The sequence below is a fragment of the Hippocampus comes genome, unplaced genomic scaffold (assembly GCF_001891065.2).
Source record: "Hippocampus comes isolate QL1 unplaced genomic scaffold, H_comes_QL1_v1.1 scaffold64, whole genome shotgun sequence".
Taxonomy (NCBI): domain Eukaryota; kingdom Metazoa; phylum Chordata; class Actinopteri; order Syngnathiformes; family Syngnathidae; genus Hippocampus; species Hippocampus comes.
Window position 1 is genome coordinate 414,507 of NW_017842053.1, and position 17,130 is coordinate 431,636.

The 17,130-nt window shown below is 43.8% G+C and overlaps 1 protein-coding gene across 1 annotated transcript; it reads right to left on the reverse strand.

Moving 5' to 3' along the window:
* Positions 1-1,592: 1,592 nt before the first annotated feature.
* tp53bp2a (tumor protein p53 binding protein, 2a) lies at positions 1,593-17,124 on the reverse strand. Its single transcript, XM_019859880.1, has 17 exons — positions 17,085-17,124; positions 14,542-14,612; positions 13,689-13,790; positions 12,862-13,036; positions 12,552-12,733; positions 11,897-12,061; positions 9,967-10,014; positions 9,232-9,436; positions 7,581-7,670; positions 7,270-7,391; positions 6,813-7,179; positions 5,562-6,406; positions 4,248-4,385; positions 4,024-4,157; positions 3,388-3,554; positions 2,779-2,978; positions 1,593-2,252 (listed from the first exon to the last, which is right to left on the reverse strand). Exons 2-17 carry the CDS (start codon positions 14,551-14,553, stop codon positions 2,211-2,213), a joined length of 2,994 nt encoding a protein of 997 aa, XP_019715439.1. The 5' UTR covers positions 14,554-14,612; positions 17,085-17,124; the 3' UTR covers positions 1,593-2,210.
* Between the last annotated feature and the right edge of the window lie 6 nt (positions 17,125-17,130).

Consider the following 17,130-nt stretch of genomic DNA (forward strand, 5'->3'; position numbering starts at 1 on the left):
TATACATTGGATTTAATTTACATGAATCTTTAGCCTGCGGGTCATTGACATTGGCTATAAAATGCCAACGTCGATTTTCATGTTTTGAATGAGGAGACGATCGCTCTGTAATGCTGCACTTTCTGAAAACGTGAATTATTATAACAATTGAAAAGAATGTGTAGAATTCATGAGTTTGGGTGTCATGATTTAATGCGTCCTAACTGTCCTCAAGAGGTGTGAAAGTGAGTTATGGGAAAAAAAATACAGAAGGAATGGCAGGGTACAAAGTATTTTATTATAAATGTTGAAAATACTACAGTACATTTGAGATTATATTGAGACAGCATAAGGAAACAATGGTGACAAAAATAAATACATCTTGCACTGTGAGATATGCATGTAGTAAGTATGCCAGTTCGATTCTGTTAGATTTGACTGAGAAAACAGTCCGTGAATTAGGAAAACATGTGAAGTCATCTTAACTCGCATTCTGTTAAGATTTGACTGAGAAAACAGTCCGTGAATTGTGAATTAGGAAAACATGTGAAGTCATCTTAACTCGGTTTTGTGGTAGTCACTGTACATTACTTTAAGAGCGGGGGGAATGTTCGAGAATTGGGAGTCGTCTTTTTTCCCCCCCAGCTGCGGCATCAAATCACTACTTTGCGACTAAGAAGCACAATGATACAAGTAGTGGTGGCATCTCAGCCAAAGCACAAGGGCTATGGAAAGCTTTTTGAGCATTTATTAAATATTAAGGATATCCACTACACTTTGTCCTCACTAGTTTAGACAATTCAGCACAATTGGTAGTGTGACTTATCCTACTTGTACATGGAGTTTAGGCTGGATACCAAGGATATTGAATAAATGCTTAAATTCAATGTCCAGGTACTAATATGCTCTCTACCCTCACTACTAAGCCAATTCAGTGCACTCGCAGGTTGACTTTTGGTTTATTAGTGCCTTCCAAGTGATTATTCAACTGTTTTATGAAAAGTTGTTTCAGCATTGATGCGGTATCCCCAATAGTGAACATGAGCTCAAATCGTTTCCCATGCTAGCAACGAGCATGTCAAGTAGTGCACAGCTTTTCCCTTACTAGTTGTCCTACTAGTTATGCCAAGCAGTCCTACTAGTGTGTAGTCATCTTACGACTGTGCAGAAATGTTACACAGCAGTGGAAGGAAGGCGTGAGCCGTTCTGCTAGCGTGTTGAATTGTGTGACTCTTGAGGATAAAGAGCATACTAGTGCAAGGATCTTAAGCTGGATATCAAACAAATGCTCAAAGGCTTTGCAGCGTCATCGGCCACGTGATGAACAGCAATGAATAAAATTGTACAGATCCCACCCACCCCCCTGCAAAGGAGACTTTACATCTCCAATCGCGGATATCCAAAGAGAGGCACGGTACACTAGAAACGAGCCTCTGCTTTAAGATTGTCATGGTAACTGAGCATTTGACGCTGTTCAACTGTACTGAACATAACAGCAGTGTAGTTTAAAAATAAAAAATAAAAGGTCAAATCCTGCGTGTTGCGTTTACATCCACAGTTTTCGTCATTTTTGGGACTTCAGAAAATAGTGCCGGCAATATGTATATTTTTAAAAATGTGGAACTGGGCCAGAAATGCCGTTAGTGTGGAGAAAAGTGCCACAGTTGGGCTAAAAGGTGTTCATTATTTGATCCTTCATTTTTGCGCATGGGTGGGGGAGTCAAAAAAAAAAATCCTCAGAGGGCCTTACTGAAATTATGAACAAATGCGACATGTTGAACTTTTTTTTCTCCAACGGGTCCTGGCAGGGTTATTTTCTATAACTGGCCCATATGGTGCTGCAGGCTCCCCCCACCTCTGCTTTAGTGTTCCTTCAATGCAGCAGTTTCCTTCTTTTCCCGGATTTTGTGTGTGTGTGTGTGTGTGTGTGTGTGTGTGTGTGTACGCCACTCACAAAAACTTAAGTGACATTGGGCTATGTGAAATTTCCGGTTGAACTTAAACTTCCTCTAAACTTTAAAATGTCCAGTTTAAAATGTTCAGTGTTTCAGTGGAGCTGATGACAAAATTCTCCACAGGTGTCTGACCCATAAACGACAACGACATCCACTTCTATGTCTTTTTGTGAGTCCTTCAGCCTGAGATCTTGAAATTCTAACCGAAAGACCGATATACGAACCGAGTAGTGTATGTGTGTGTTAGTGCGCTGATGTTGAAATGTGCAGGAATCCTTAGGCGAGGCTTCTCTGTCGTGGCTTTATTCGAGGATACAGCTGCAAGAGGCAAAAGAAGATGACACCCAGGTATTAATAACAATGCAAGAAACGATCAGCAAGACCTCCCAACCCGCATTGTGTCCCCCCATTGTGCCTGCTTTCACCTAAAATAGCTGACATTCTATGTGCTTCAAAGCATTTTTAATACCTTTTTGGGAGTTCAGCTTACCAAATCTTGCAAAACATTCCAAAGAGACTTCAAAATAAAATGGCCAAATTCCTGTGCCAATTTGGGCATGGTTTCTTAAGACTTTTTTTGGTGGGTCTACTCAAACCTTCTAAATTTCATGTTACTCAGCAAAACTGGATTCAGGTGCTAAATTTCAAAAACAATTCCAAAGAGTGCTGACGAAATTGTTTTGGGAAACAAATAAACACTCATACATGGCTGCTTTGAAACAAAAGCAACCAATTTCCTGTGCCTTTTCTGGGCACGGCTTCTTGAGACTATTTAGACAAACACGCCTCCCGAATTTCATGATGCTCAGCAAAACCGGCTTCAGGGGCTCAATATTTGTCTTACCCCAAGTAGGTTGCGGGGAATGTAGCCCTCGTTGTCTCCCAGGCGTGCCCACCACCACTCGATTTCATCCTCGTCCTCCCTGCGGACGATAGTCATGCAGTCCCCCTCGCGGAAGGACAGCTCGTCGGGATTCTCCCCCGTGAAGTCCCAAAGGGCATAAACCACGCCCCTGTTCATGATGCCCATCTTCTCCTGAACGCCTGCAGGGAGAGGTACACGCAAAAATGAGCCCCTGGACAAACCAACCTATGCTGTGTAACTTTAAGTCATCACGTTTTTGTTTTTTTTTGGTTTTATTGTTTTTTTTTTTTTTTTGGTGGCTCCATGTGTGTCCAAGGTAGCAGTTTGTTTTGAGGGTTTATAATTACCACACTGCTCATTTCCATTAGCCCGTCTATGCCGTTATGTCATTATATGTTAGCATCAAGCTATCAGACTGTTTTATTTTTTTGTTCAACATTTTGGGTGTTTAGATATGCAATCGTTATTTCTCTGTCGTTGTGTCCTCTGCCTGTGGATGTTGCTGCACATAAATTATGATTATAATAAATGACGTGGTCATCTCTGTATTGCGGGCAGGTCAACCAAAAAAAGTAATTTCCAACTGACCGTAGAGGAACTGGGAGCACTGGGTGTACCCTTCCTCCATCTCCTCGCACTTGTCGGCTGCCGTCTGCATGTCGCTGTATGTGGTGTTGAAGACGGCGGCGGCTGACTCCACCAGGAACTTGCACACCTGAACGTTGTTGCAGGAGGCCGCGCAGTGGAGAGGCGTCCTGCGCTCCGAGAAGAAGAAAGACTGGGTCAGAAATTGTGGGAAAAGCATGTATGAAATCAAGTTTTTTGTTTTTTGTTGTTTTTTTTTAAATCGATTAATGGTATTTCAATTAATTGAAATGAGCAAAATTTCATGAAGTCAAGGTACCATTGAAGAATTTGCTATTTCCCAGATAAAAGGAAACTTAAGGATGATGTATACCTATCGGTTTTGAAAAATGAAATTTTTTACATTTTTTGTATTTACATTATTTATTATTTTGTGGAGGTGGAATTTCATGTTATTGTTGAGAAAACGACAGTATCAAAGCTCATTTGGCATCAGGAGGAATAAAGCAAATCCCAGAATAGAAAGAAAAAACCCAGAATAATCATTTTCTAATCTGCTACTTGCTTTCGATAAAATACAGGAGAAAATTTATTCAAATTGGAAATCCGACTTGGTCTTCATGAGCTATAATAACTCACCATCCGTCGCTGTCCGCGGCGTTGACGTTGACGCCGTACTGGACGAGAAACTTGACAATCTCTGTGTGTCCGGCGCACACGGCGTTGTGTAGCGCGGTGATGCCTTCGTCGTTAGGCTGGCTGGGGTCCTCCACCTGAGCGCGGTGCCAAAGGGGGGAAGGAAAACATTCAAGCAAAGTGTGAACCCCAAACAGATGGTGTCCATTTTGGGTTTGAGCGTTTACCTCATAGATAATTCTCTGCACCAAATCGAACTCGCCCTCCAGAGATGAGTCGAGCAGCAGGGCCAACGGGTTGAACTTGACTCTCATGTTGTGGTCAATCCGTTCCGAGCCGAGCTTGCGCAGGTTGGTCCTTTTGCCCTGTTAAGAAGCGAACGCAGCAATGGTTCTACTGCGGGGCCACCGCTCTACGCCGCGTTCGCGCTTAACTGAGAGGAGGAGGGCGGTACGTGATTTTGCACAATTGAAGCCGAGCTGAAAGAAACAACTTTGCCTCTTTTAATTGAGCGTTATGCAACCTGATTAGCCGGACAAAGAAAAGCGAGGGCAAGGGTCGAGACGTAGGCCGCAACACTGATTTGTAATTGGTCGCCTTTTGGTGAGGTAAAACCAACACAAATCCTCCTCCTGGCGGTGGGATCGCAAGGACGTGTAAACTGCGGGGTTTATTTTTAACACACAGGGTGTTTTAGCAAATAAGGCGGAGTGTGGAAATCTGGGAGAAAAGTAGGCAGAACCTCGACTTTGTCCAAGTAGAATAAGGAGTGTTTTTTCCAAGAAACAATAGCACTGTTTGATGGGGATTATCTAATTATATAACGTTGACCCAGCTCGTGACAGATGACTCAACAACATTTTGAGAAACCAACAAAACTGGACTGATTTAAAAAACAAGTTATTTATATCCTGAATTTAGTTTTCGGTTATGTAAACCTGGATTAGGTTTTCCCGTTAGGATCTCAAATTGGGAGTTTGGGTCAGGGTTTCAAATTCGGATTTTGAGCAAGGGCCAGGGTTTCATGCAACGGTTTGGGTTTCCACTCGGGGTCTCGAGCCGGGTTTAGGGTTTCAAGCGAAGGGTAGGGTTTTAAACGGAGACTGCAACCTGTGTTCAGGTTTCAAGTAAAGATTTCGAGTTTCAACCGCGGGTCAAGATTTCAAATAAAAGTTCATGTGTGAGTCAAGAGTTCAAGCAAACAACAGTGTTTCAAATTAGGGCTACAAGCCACGGTCGAGGTTTAGAATTGGGCTCAAAGCACGAGTCAGTGTTTGAGGCCTGGCTTATTGTCTCAAAGTAGGGTTTTCAAACCAGGATCTCAACACAAGAGTCGGTCGGGGTTTCAAATTAGCAATTTACACCAAGTCAGTGAGGGCTTTCAAATTATCAGCCAGAGTTTCAAGCAATGGTTTGGGTTTTAAAGTAAAGTTCCAAGGCAGGGTTACGGTTTAAAATTGGGGGTTGAAGCCAAAAATCAAATAAGAGATTCAAATCAAAGATTTAGGGTGTGCATTTCAGAGACGCGTGTTGGCTCTTACCGGGGGCAGAGCAACCTGCCCAGTGACTTCGGGCGCTTTCATGTTAAAGGTGTCCTCTCCCAGGCTGTCCTGCTCTGCTCCACTGGGGTACGGTGGCGGTGGGTAAGGGGGAAACTCTTCCAGGAAGCCCTCCGGAGGCGGAGGGGGGAGGTTGGGCAGCGGGTCGTCCAGACTGGCAGGGGGTGGCGGTGGTGGGAAGAGCGCATCTTCGGGGCGAGGGGCCGGGTGTGACGGAGGAGGAGGCGGGACGATGTGTTCTGCGGCCAGGATGGCGGAGGGCGGCCTGCTTTGTTCAGCGGGAGCTGGAATGTGAACGTTCCCGCCTGGGAACTGCGGCCCCTCCACGGATCGTCCCGCATCCGACGGGTGGTTCTCTGTGTTGTTCGAGGGGCCCGGAAGGTATGGCTTCATAGGTACCTCCGCGCCCTTCTCTGCTTCACCAGGAAGGGTGGGAGTGCCCGGCGTGATCACGGTGGTCTCCATGGCTGCCAGGGTGGTTTTCTGATAGAGCAGCTTCTGGATATTGGGCCCAGCGGGTCCCTCCGGCTCGGTGATGGAGCTGCGCTTCTTCAGGGGCCTGGGAGCGTTGTAGAGCTTCTTCCTGAGGGCCTCCAGGTCGCCGTCGCTCTGGTGCCGGTAGGGGTTGGAAATGAACGGGAGCAGCTTGGTGGGGCTGAGGGGTCGCGGGATGCGCTCCGTCTCCGGTTGGCCGCCCTCGGATGGGCTAGGGCCCGTGTGGTTCGCTCCGTGGTCCACCTCGGATTCAAGCGCCGGGGAGCGACGGTCCAGGTAGGGGTTCTCTGGGTGTTGGGAGCCTCCACTGGGAATCACCGGCTTTCCATACACTGCAAATAAAACATCTGGTGTTAGCCCTTACGGATCACGTGTGTAGTGCACAGGCCTCTCCCAAAAGTAGCACACTAGTGAGGAGACATTGTGATTGTGATTTTTTTTAGGAAGTGATCATTTGAAAAAGTACACACTGGCATAAATCCCATGGATATTTCTCTTTTTCTCTGACTTGTCTGTAGAACATGAAAGCTTGTTATTAGACTAGCGGTCAGTCCAGGGTATCGTGCCCATGTCTTGTGTGTAGCTCCACTGACAAGAACAATGACATATTTAACTACCATCAACTGCATTGTGGGATGCAAAATACAACCCAGTTTGCTGCCCTAAAGGTCATAACAGTGTTTTTGATTTTTTTTTTTTGGTCCGCGGTATGTCACATGTTTTTGGTGACAGGCTTACCACTGACAAAGCCGTTGGTGCGGCTCTGAGACCTGCTGAGGGCCCCCTGGATGCCAGCCTGCTGGGTGTACATGGAGTAGATGGAGCTGGCGGCGAGGGTCTGCGGCTTGGAGGAAGGCAGCTCCGGGGTGAAAGGCCGCACGGTAGCTGCAGGCGGAGGGTCCTGCTTTGGAGGCAGGGGGAGCGTCTGGCTCTGGGAGGGCGGGAGAGGCACGTGGGCGTGGCCAGGATGGGGCTGGCTGCTGTGTGGCTTAGCTTTCGGGAAGGTGCCTGTGTTGAGGCCCTGTTTGCCGTACGGGATGACATTTGGGCCTTTTGGCTTGGTAGGCACGGGCGGTGGGACTTTAACTGGCGCCTTGGGAGCAGACTAAGATGACAAGAAGGTGAAATCCGTTAGGTCAGAGTGTGACAATGTATTTTTGCAAAGGGTGGAAATTATATTTGCTTTGCTTCTTACTTGGGCATCCCTGACCAAGTCATCACTGCTCTGGTTTTTGCGAAGCGAGGTGGCAGGAACCTCGGTTGGCTCAAACATGGAAAACGGACGCACCTTCCTGTCCCTTTTGGGCTCGGTGTCATCTAATCACAAGACCAGAAAAAAACAACAATGATGTCTCTATGCAATTTAAAGCTGAAAGGGGGTCACTGTTTTGTAGGAATGGGTGGTAAGACCTTAGAATAAAATTCAATTTCTTTGTTCCCTGCTTGGCTTACAGAAAAACAAACTATTCACGTCCGTCCGTACTTTATACAAGTGGAGATTGTTACCTTGGTCTTTGTGGGAGTGAGATGTCATTCGTGGAAGCGTTGAAGAAGCTGGAACATGACCGTTGGACTCCAGTTTCGATGACTGGTTCCCTGAAGGACACATAAGAGAGCAGAAGATGAATAAAATAATTTAGAAAGGCAGTTTGTAGAATAGGAGGCACACTAAATTTTGAGCACGCTTCCACGCCCCATTGTTTCTTAGCACTGGATGCTTGCAATTTTTCCTGAGTCGGGGGGTTTTTCCTCCAGTGTTGCTGTTCATTTCTATTGGGCAAGGTGGGACTTATCAGTATCTTGTGGAAGAAACGCACAAAGTGATTACATGACTAACTAATAAATCATGAAGATTTCCATCTAATTAGTCTGAACACTTTCATATATATGGTATAATCTGATCCACACTAAGACACTTCAACCATTCAAGGTGGAAGGAAACTAGTATTTGGGGGCCGTGGGAGGGGTGGGGGGTGCGCTTCAAAGGCACTCGTCAAAAGAGAAACACGCAACAAACAGATCGCGTGAGAATATCAAGTCATCTTTTCACCACTCACAGAAATAATATATCGACAGAAAGCCAGTGAGGAGCACACCAAACAAGACTTTTTTTTCCCTCTACCTTTTCTCTTGGCTCGAAGTTCTTTCAGAGGCTCAAGTAAAAACATGGCTTCTGAGGAAGATGCATTCCAAAGGGAACAAACAAAACAAAAAAAAAAATGAAGAGAAAAAACCATTATGGCCTTAGCGCAAGAAATGTTAGCTAGTCGTAGCAAAGGCCTAAGATGCTACAGAAGTCAATAGTTTCCAAATCCAAATCCACAGCTCAGTAGAAGGAAACAAAATGGCTGCTTAGTGGTGGGAGATTGATATTGTTTCCTTTCTCGAAGGGAGCTGTAAACTTTGGCTTTACAGATGCCATGTCTGTTTATGTTGGCACTTTCAGTGCTAATTAGAGGAGGAAGCTAATTGAGCAAATACATTTGAAAGATTCTGCCGCACTGATTAAAGATAATAGGTCACCGTATACATTTTTTGACGATATCACCAGAGCGGTACGAAGAGCATTTAATTGCGACTTTTTTTTTCCTTTTTTTCTTTTAAACAAAGCCCACATCAACAGGTCACTGCAAAAAACAAACAAACAAACAAAAAAAGCTGCTCACGGCAAACCAAATGGTTAACTCGCTACCTTCTGAGCTCAGAGTGACGTCACACGTGTTGGAAGCATCACACCTCTCTGCTCCTGCTGGGGGCAGCGCAGTCTTGTCAAATGCCAAAAGTTGGTTTGTAGGCTTGACCAAGTCATTGTTATAGCCATGTGATTTTTGACTAGTTAACAAGGTAGTGATGGGCAAATTTTTGTACCAATGCGACATCTACTTTTTATTACAGACTGATGGGACCGGGTCATTCATAGATTTAAATATATTCCTGTGTAAATATCTATTGTTACAACATGGACTCCTCCAGAACGATCTAATTGCACATCTATTTTATTTTTTTTTTTAATTTACTGTGTGCGGTTTAGAATCCGAAAATAAAGAACGGGCCATAATTTTTCCACTTCTGAGTTAAGAGGCTATTTCGGATGGAAATTAGAAAGCGGGAAATTGTGGTTTGGTCTTTAAAGCCAACATATCCCATGCTCGCTCACCTGTTCCGGCCTTTCCCTGCTGCTTTCCCTGCTGATCATGCGTCGGCAAGGTGGAGGTGCCGTCCGGGTAGGCTGGTTTTACAAGCAGTTCGTGTCTGCCCGAGCCACCGCGAGGCAGCGTGGATGACTGGATGTACGGGCCGACTGCTGCCACACGAGATGGACCACCTGACTGTTGTTGACTGGCTGGGCCATCGGAAGGCACCTGGTGATCAGCAAATAAGAAATGTGATTATAATTTAGCATTCATACATCCCGTATGAAGAGGAGAACAGTCAACACAAAACTGTTTTAGACCCCAAAAAACATAAATCAGATTGACACAGACTGCTTGAAACGGTTTGGTAAAAGCACAGAAATGTGTGGAGCATGCCGAGGTTGACTGCCATTAAAAATCAGCCTGGAGGTGGCGTCCTTTTGTCAATTTGTTCAATTTAAGGAAAAAAAAAAAAAAGCACAGTGCTATCTTGGGTTTACGAGCACGCAGACTTAAGTTTTTCTCGCCCCAATAAACAGCCATGACTCGCTACCCTTTCAATTTGAGTGGATTAGTACACCAACACCAAAATGTCAATGTGTCAACATGCACTATCCCTGAAAAGCTGGACGGAACTGACACACGACACCTATCACGGTTCTGTTTTAAGAGCCAGCAAATCCTGTGCAGAGTCAAATTGCAGATATCAGAGGAAAAAACAGGGAACGGATGTTCCTGCCGACGCTAGTTTTGATTACCTGAGGATGTGTGTCTTTTGAAGCCCTCTCTTTACTGGGATAGCCATTCTTGGGAGAACAAAAGCACAAACATGCAACAGCAGTTCAAAATTTAAAAAAAAAAAAAAAAAAATTTTAATGGGCAGCTAACACCGCCTTTGTATTTAGTTCCTATGAAGTATTTCCCCTGCTCTTGGGCTCTGTTAAACTCTGTGACTCAGAGGGAAAGACTAGCTTTAGAGAGCTGGGTGCGTTATGTCAGGAGAGCAGCTTGGGATGGAGAAAGTCTTTGTGTGGACGTGAAAAAGGCCCACTCATTGTGATTCCAGGCAGGATGGGTGAATCACCTCCTTGCACGAACCTTTTTTGGACCTCCCGTCTTAATGAGATACTTTATTCCTACTTTATTGTGCTTGCAAAAAAATAAATGGGGTTTTTCAAGGGGAAAAAAATGCTTTAGAAGGGTTCAGTGGAATCCAACGGGTGCGTCCTAATAAATTAGCATATCATAGAAAAGTTCATTTGTTTCCCTTCGGGTGAAGTCATGTTGGTGTTTAGTCAAACCATACCAGAATACTAATATTGCAGAATCACTCAGTTGCAAATTTATGAATAATTTTAATCATTTAAAAAAAAGATTTAAAAGAAATCAATTTTAGAAAATCTGAAATTGTCTTCTTACCTGCTTCAAAAATCGCCACATCAGTTTAGATTACATGCAAAACAACTGACAAAACTAAAACATATCACAATATGTTAGAAGCTAGAAGGTTCAGATTCATCTAATATACATATATATCTATATTTTATTTCACACTTTCCCTCAACAGTTGTGTGATGATTGATGATACATTTAACATGTTCATTTCTCCACCAATCCCTTTCTCGGGTGCTTATTTTCCTCTCCCCCCGCCCAAAAATAGATGTTGTGTACGCTTTAAGGAAAAATCATCAATCTCGCCCTTTTCCTGTTGCAAGCCACAGAAGATAACATCTCCCCTGACATTACGGCTTGCCTGCAATGTCGGCAGGGCACTTCTAAGTCCACTGGCATGCTAGGGCGAGTGTTGTCCTCCAAATGGGACAAATAAATATATGTATTTTTTATTTTTATTTCACACTTTCCCTAAACAGTTATGTGATGATTGATGATACATTTAACATGTTCATTTCTCCACCAATCCCTTTCTCGGGTGCTTGTTTTCCTCTTCCCCCGCCCAAAAATAGATGTTGTGTACGCTTTAAGGAAAAATCATCAATCTCGCCCTTTTCCTGTTGCAAGCCACAGAAGATAACATCTCCCCTGACATTACGGCTTGCCTGCAATGTCGGCAGGGCACTTCTGAGTCCACTGGCATGCTAGGGCGAGTGTTGTCCTCCAAATGGGACTCAACAGAAAAGCTGATGTGGAACACGAGTGGCGCAAACGGCAGAGTCTTCCACAGAAAAGAAAGTTGTGTTCTGCTTTAAAAACTTCTACGTACAAGGTATGAGGTTTGAAGAAAAACAAATAGCCACAAGAGAGCACTAAGATCGTGACCATTTTTAGATGGGGTCAACTATTGAAAGAATGACCTTGAATTAAAATTGGTTGGTTGAGTAATGCAAGTCATTCTTACAGGGACGTTCTCTTTCTGCTGCAGCGCCACCTTCTTCTTCCAGAGTCGATCGCGCAGCTCGCTGATCCTCTTGTCCATGGCGGCCGCCTCCATGTTGCGCTTGTTCAGGTTCTCGCGCTGCTGCTGCAGTTTGGAGTTTTGGTCCTGGTTGAGCTTGTTCCTCAGCTGGCGAACACAAAAGAGTTCAGGCTCACTGAAGTTCAACCTAACTGAGATGGCCTTAATTTTTTTTTTCTCTTCACTAAGATCGTGACCATTTTTAGATGGGATCAACTATTGAAAGAATGACCTTGATTAAAAGTGGTTGGTTGAGTAATGCAAGTCATTCTTACAGGGACGTTCTCTTTCTGCTGCAGCGCCACCTTCTTCTTCCAGAGTCGATCGCGCAGCTCGCTGATCCTCTTGTCCATGGCGGCCGCCTCCATGTTGCGCTTGTTCAGGTTCTCGCGCTGCTGCTGCAGTTTGGAGTTTTGGTCCTGGTTGAGCTTGTTCCTCAGCTGGCGAACACAAAAGAGTTCAGGCTCACTGAAGTTCAACCTAACTGAGATGGCCTTAATTTTTTTTTTCTCTCACCGATTTCAAAATGCAAATGTAATGACACACACACAAAAAAAAGGGGGTTGCTCGTTTTTTACCCTTCTGGGATTCGTTTTTTTCTCTCCTTCTGAGCTACCAAAAGTATTGACCGATTTTTTTTCAAGCAAGTTATTCCAACACTGGCATATATTCTCTTTTTAGTTTATATTCATGTGAGGCAATATCCCTATTCACATTGATAATTCGCTGTTCTTAGAACAGACATGGTCATTTGAACATTAGCATTGTTCAAAGTTCAAAGCGACTTTATGTTTGCCTTCCGCTGGGCTTCTTTGCAGCCATACAGACAAAAAACATGAAAATGATTCTCTTAGTGGGAATTAATCTCGCTTGTCAATATTTATTGCCCAAGGCAAAGTTATGTCTTGCTTTTTCTTTCCAAGCACGCACCTGCAGCTCCTTGTAGAGACGGTCCAGTTCAGCCACGGAGCTCTGGTTGTCGTGGAAGTTATCCACTTTGCCGCTTTTGAGCAAGTCCAGTTGTCGGCTCAGCTCCTCCACCTTGGACGCGGCCATCACCAGCTCTCTCTGCTTCTGCTGGAAGAGGTTGTTCATCTGCTCGATCTCCTCCACTGAACACAAAAAAGGAAGGGTGTGGAAACAACAGCCAATTGTGTTTCTAAATCCATGTTCGTGGCGCATTGATGTAACAACATTAGAAGATACATGACAACAACATCTGCTGGTTTTGAGAGCTTACCGAGCTTGCCGTTGCTGACGCGCTTCTGCTCAACTTGGCCCTTGAGGGCTCGGACCTTCTTGAGGCGACCCTCCTGGTTCTCGATGTTGTCACGCAGGCGCTGCAGCTTCTCCTGCTCGGAGGCCTGTTGCTGGTGACGCTGCTCCTGCTGCTTCAAGTAGCGCAGTCGCTGCTCCTGGTGGCACAGGTGACAAAGGCACTTACACTCTTGCAAGTACAGATATTTGCATTTTATTTAAAAAAAAAAAAAAATTAAAAAAGGGGGTCTGATAAACCTAGAAGCACTGATTCAACTCATGCATTTACAAGTTGAGGTGAGTGCAGATGATTGCTTTAATTTGCATTCCTTGGCTGATGCAGTTTTGCAGAAATGGCAGGCTGAGGGAAATTGATAAGGTTTGTAAAAAAAAAAAAAAAAAAAAAAAAAACGTTTTTTAAAAATTGGTATCAGTCATCGCAGAATGGAGTAATATCCAAAAGGTGTAGTGTAAAATCTTATCTTACTGCGGTTTGTCTGAGAGCATGAACAAGACTCGTGGCGCATGTTTCATGAGAATGCATGAGGCATGTGTCTCAGGTTCTTAAAAAAAAAATCACCTGCAGCAACTCATCTGACCTGTGAAGAATAACCTCCTTATCTGAAAATCGTCATTTTCTTTTTTTACCCTCCTTTAATCTCCTCTCACTATTTCCTATCCGCTTGCTGTTACTTTTATCACCGCAGCCACCACCACCACCGCCACATAAGCTCTTCATCCTCCATATCCAATCATCTCAACCAGCCCCAGTCTGGCCTTTCATCTTCCTTCTCTCGCGCCGGTTAGTACCTTGGAAGCCAGGAGTTGCTGTTGGGCTTCGATTTGCTGTTGCTGCCTGGCTGCCATTTCTTGCAGCTCGGCTAAAGTCATGTCCATCCTGGGAGTTGACACCTGGGAAAAAAAAAATATCCAGGCAGTGTTGTTTATCCAACCATCAACATTGCATTGTCAAAATGAGGCATTGAATTTATGACAACTTTTGAATTTTTGTACATGGGGCAAATGCCCAAAAAAATGTATCAAAGGTCAAGTGTTTACATATTCCATTTACACTTGTAAGACAGTTACAGGGGATGAATGTGAAAAATGCTACTTAAAACCATGCATGACAATTGACAATAAAAATATTCATTCATTCATGAGCAGTGTTTTTCAAGGTAACGTTTGCACAACTTTTTGTATTCTTTCATGGAATTAGAACAACTTGAAAGTCAAGCAGACCTTGGAGGTTAAGTGCATGAACAAGCAAGTCTTTGTACACGTGCCCCCCCACTCAATTTCAAATTTGCATTTATATACGGGATTAATGAGTTCCCTCGTTGCACATTAGAGAGAAACGAGATTGTGGGTCGCATAGTTGAATGCTCAAACGAGATATCGGGTCACATACTTTATGTGAACATGATGTGCTCAAAGACAACGGCAAGTCAATAAAGCCAATGTGGTTTTAATGAGGGATGACTACAGGAGTTCAGCGCTTTCTAAGATCTAAAAAAAAATGCAGACATTTTAATTATTCAACTTGTTAATTCCCCCAGTAGCAGATCAAGGTCCTTCTTACGGTCTTCAATCCAACATTTTTTGAACAAGTTAAGATTAGTTGTTTAAAAAAAAAAAAAAGTGATGAAATTCAGGCACTCACCCCATTCTCCATCCTTCTGTCGGAGGGGCCTTTCACGCCACTTCTCTTTGGCTCTAAACCTCTGGACCCCCCTATGGGAGCAAAATGGTGGAACACCCAGTGAGACATGAGTACATAAACAAACAAAAAAAACCCTGTAATTGCTCCTTCCCTTTCACAGGCAGCTCTGACACTCCCAACAACACAGGGTGCACACACAGAAACGCACACGCCTTTCTGTGTTATCTCGCGGCTGCTGGCAGTACGGTACTAGATGCACATCAATAGGAAGCAATACAAAAAGGCTGGCTGCTGCTCAATGATCCCCCCCCCCCTTCCTCTGGGAAACAAGAGCATTCTTTGTGACTGGCAGTCTCGGGATTTCACGTCATACGTAGCCGAGTGGCTGGTGGGCGGGTCAAGCAAGTATACTTTCGCCTACATTAGGGATGAGGAAGCTACGGACTGCCGGAACAAGTTGCTTTTTTTACGGCTGAAGGGGTGGGGGGCTTGCAGTCAAGATCTTTGCATAATATCCTTGGATGACCCTTGACATAGTATCATGCGTGTAAACTAGGCAGATAGGTCAACATAAGAGCCAATATTATGTTTTCATTCCTGAATCTGTGCTTCCTTGCCTTCTTGGTATTCAACTGCTTAGCCAGGGAAATGATCCAAGATCTGGTTTGGGAAAGATGACACCGCCAACAACAACAAATCGACTAGAATTATCTTTAAAATGAGACGAATAGGCATGAAGCGACAAGTGTCGTGAATCCAAGAGAGAACTGAGCCAAACTGTGGGAAAATAAGAGGGGCTAAGATAACAGGATAAGATAACAGGAAGAGAAAAGAAGCGTCTAATCTCTCGGCCAGACTCAAGCGGTGAGGGGGCTAAAGGGGCTTAGTTACGCAACTGGGGGCTGAGAGGATCGCACACCACCAAAAATACTCGGGTTTTCGGCGTTCTTAAGGAAAACAGAAAGGTAACAAGCTTATGCCAACTTGACTGGGACCCTTGTGTTCTAAATCCCGCTCAGACGGGAACAGAACAGCAAGTCTATCGTAAAGTGGTGCCTTGAGATGCCAGTGACCCCACTTCAGAGTCTTTGGGGGATACACTGAAATTCCTCTACAACGAAACCTACATGGGCGAAAATACCCCCTAGCGTGAAAAAAATGTTCATGCATGAAAGCCATTCCCACTTTTCTGCTTCCCCTACAACGAAAAATCCCCCTGTTCCGTTATATGAAATCTTTTTCTCTGCTCATGCCTCGCGAATAAAAAGTACACATATACGTTTTGTGTGTGTGTTTACATCTGAGATAAAATTTGCTACCGTGAAAAAACCCCTGTTGTGAAAAATTTCTTGCTGCAAGCATGATTTCGATGTAGAGGAGTTTCACTGTACAAGTAAATGTTTTGGACCATCATTTACGTTGACTTGGGAGAACAGATTTCAGATACGAGCATTATATGTTTGCGGTGATCACATGTCAAAGCCATTCACTTGGCAGCTGATGTGCAATTCTTAAAAATAAACAAAAAAAAAAAAAACCTTTACTGCCATTCCAAGTCGCAGTTCACTGTCAAATGTGCATAAAACAAAGAACTACACGGTGTGTATTAACTACAACCAGATAACTTTGCAGACTAAGGCAAACGCATAATGCGGAAGCCACAGACAGGCTAATAAAATCCGTGGTAAAACACTGGGCGCAATGGATCTTTGAACACACACCTTGGAGAAACACATGCGGTTAATATAAGAATACTGACAGGCATACATTCTTCGTCCTCTGCAAAGAATGAGTTTTAATACCGCCAATTACTGAGCAATCCTTTATGCATATCCATATATTATACTGCCCCGATGTGACCAGGGGCTATAGACCAGAAAAAGCAGCACATTCTTCATTGATTGGAGAAAAAAAATAAAATACTGTACATTGTTTCATTGCGCTACATTCTATATAAGTATGCCATTACTCTGTTTTTATAAAGGACAATATTTTTATTGACTGCAATTTTTCTTTAAAAAAAAAAAAGTTACAAATATTTTTGTTGACTTTCTTTTGGGCAGCTGGAATGGTTTAACTGCATTTCCATTCATTTCAATGAGTGTTTTGAGTTACAAGCGTGGCCATCGAGCAAATATTTTACATTGGGCAGCTGTGATACCGACTTCTGATGCGTGTCCATCGATACGCAAATAAGATATTTTTGGGGGACACTTTACTGGATAAAACTGGCAATTTTCTACTTCAATATTTTTATTTACTGCAATTTTTCTTTAAAAAAAAAAGTTACAAATATTTTTGTTGACTTTCTTTTGGACAGCTGGAATGGTTTAACTGCATTTCCATTGATTTCAATGAGTGTTTTGAGTTACAAGCGTGGTCATCGAGCAAATATTTTAGATTGGGCAGCTGTGACACCGACTTTTGATGCGTGTCCATCGATACTCAAATAAGATATTTTTGGGGTACACTTTACTGGATAAAACTGGCAATTTTCTACTTCTGTGAGTTGAAGAAACAAAAGGTTGGGTGGGCACACTTACCAGATTCCCTATTTGGGGCCCGATTGTGACGCAGAAAGCAGCGCAC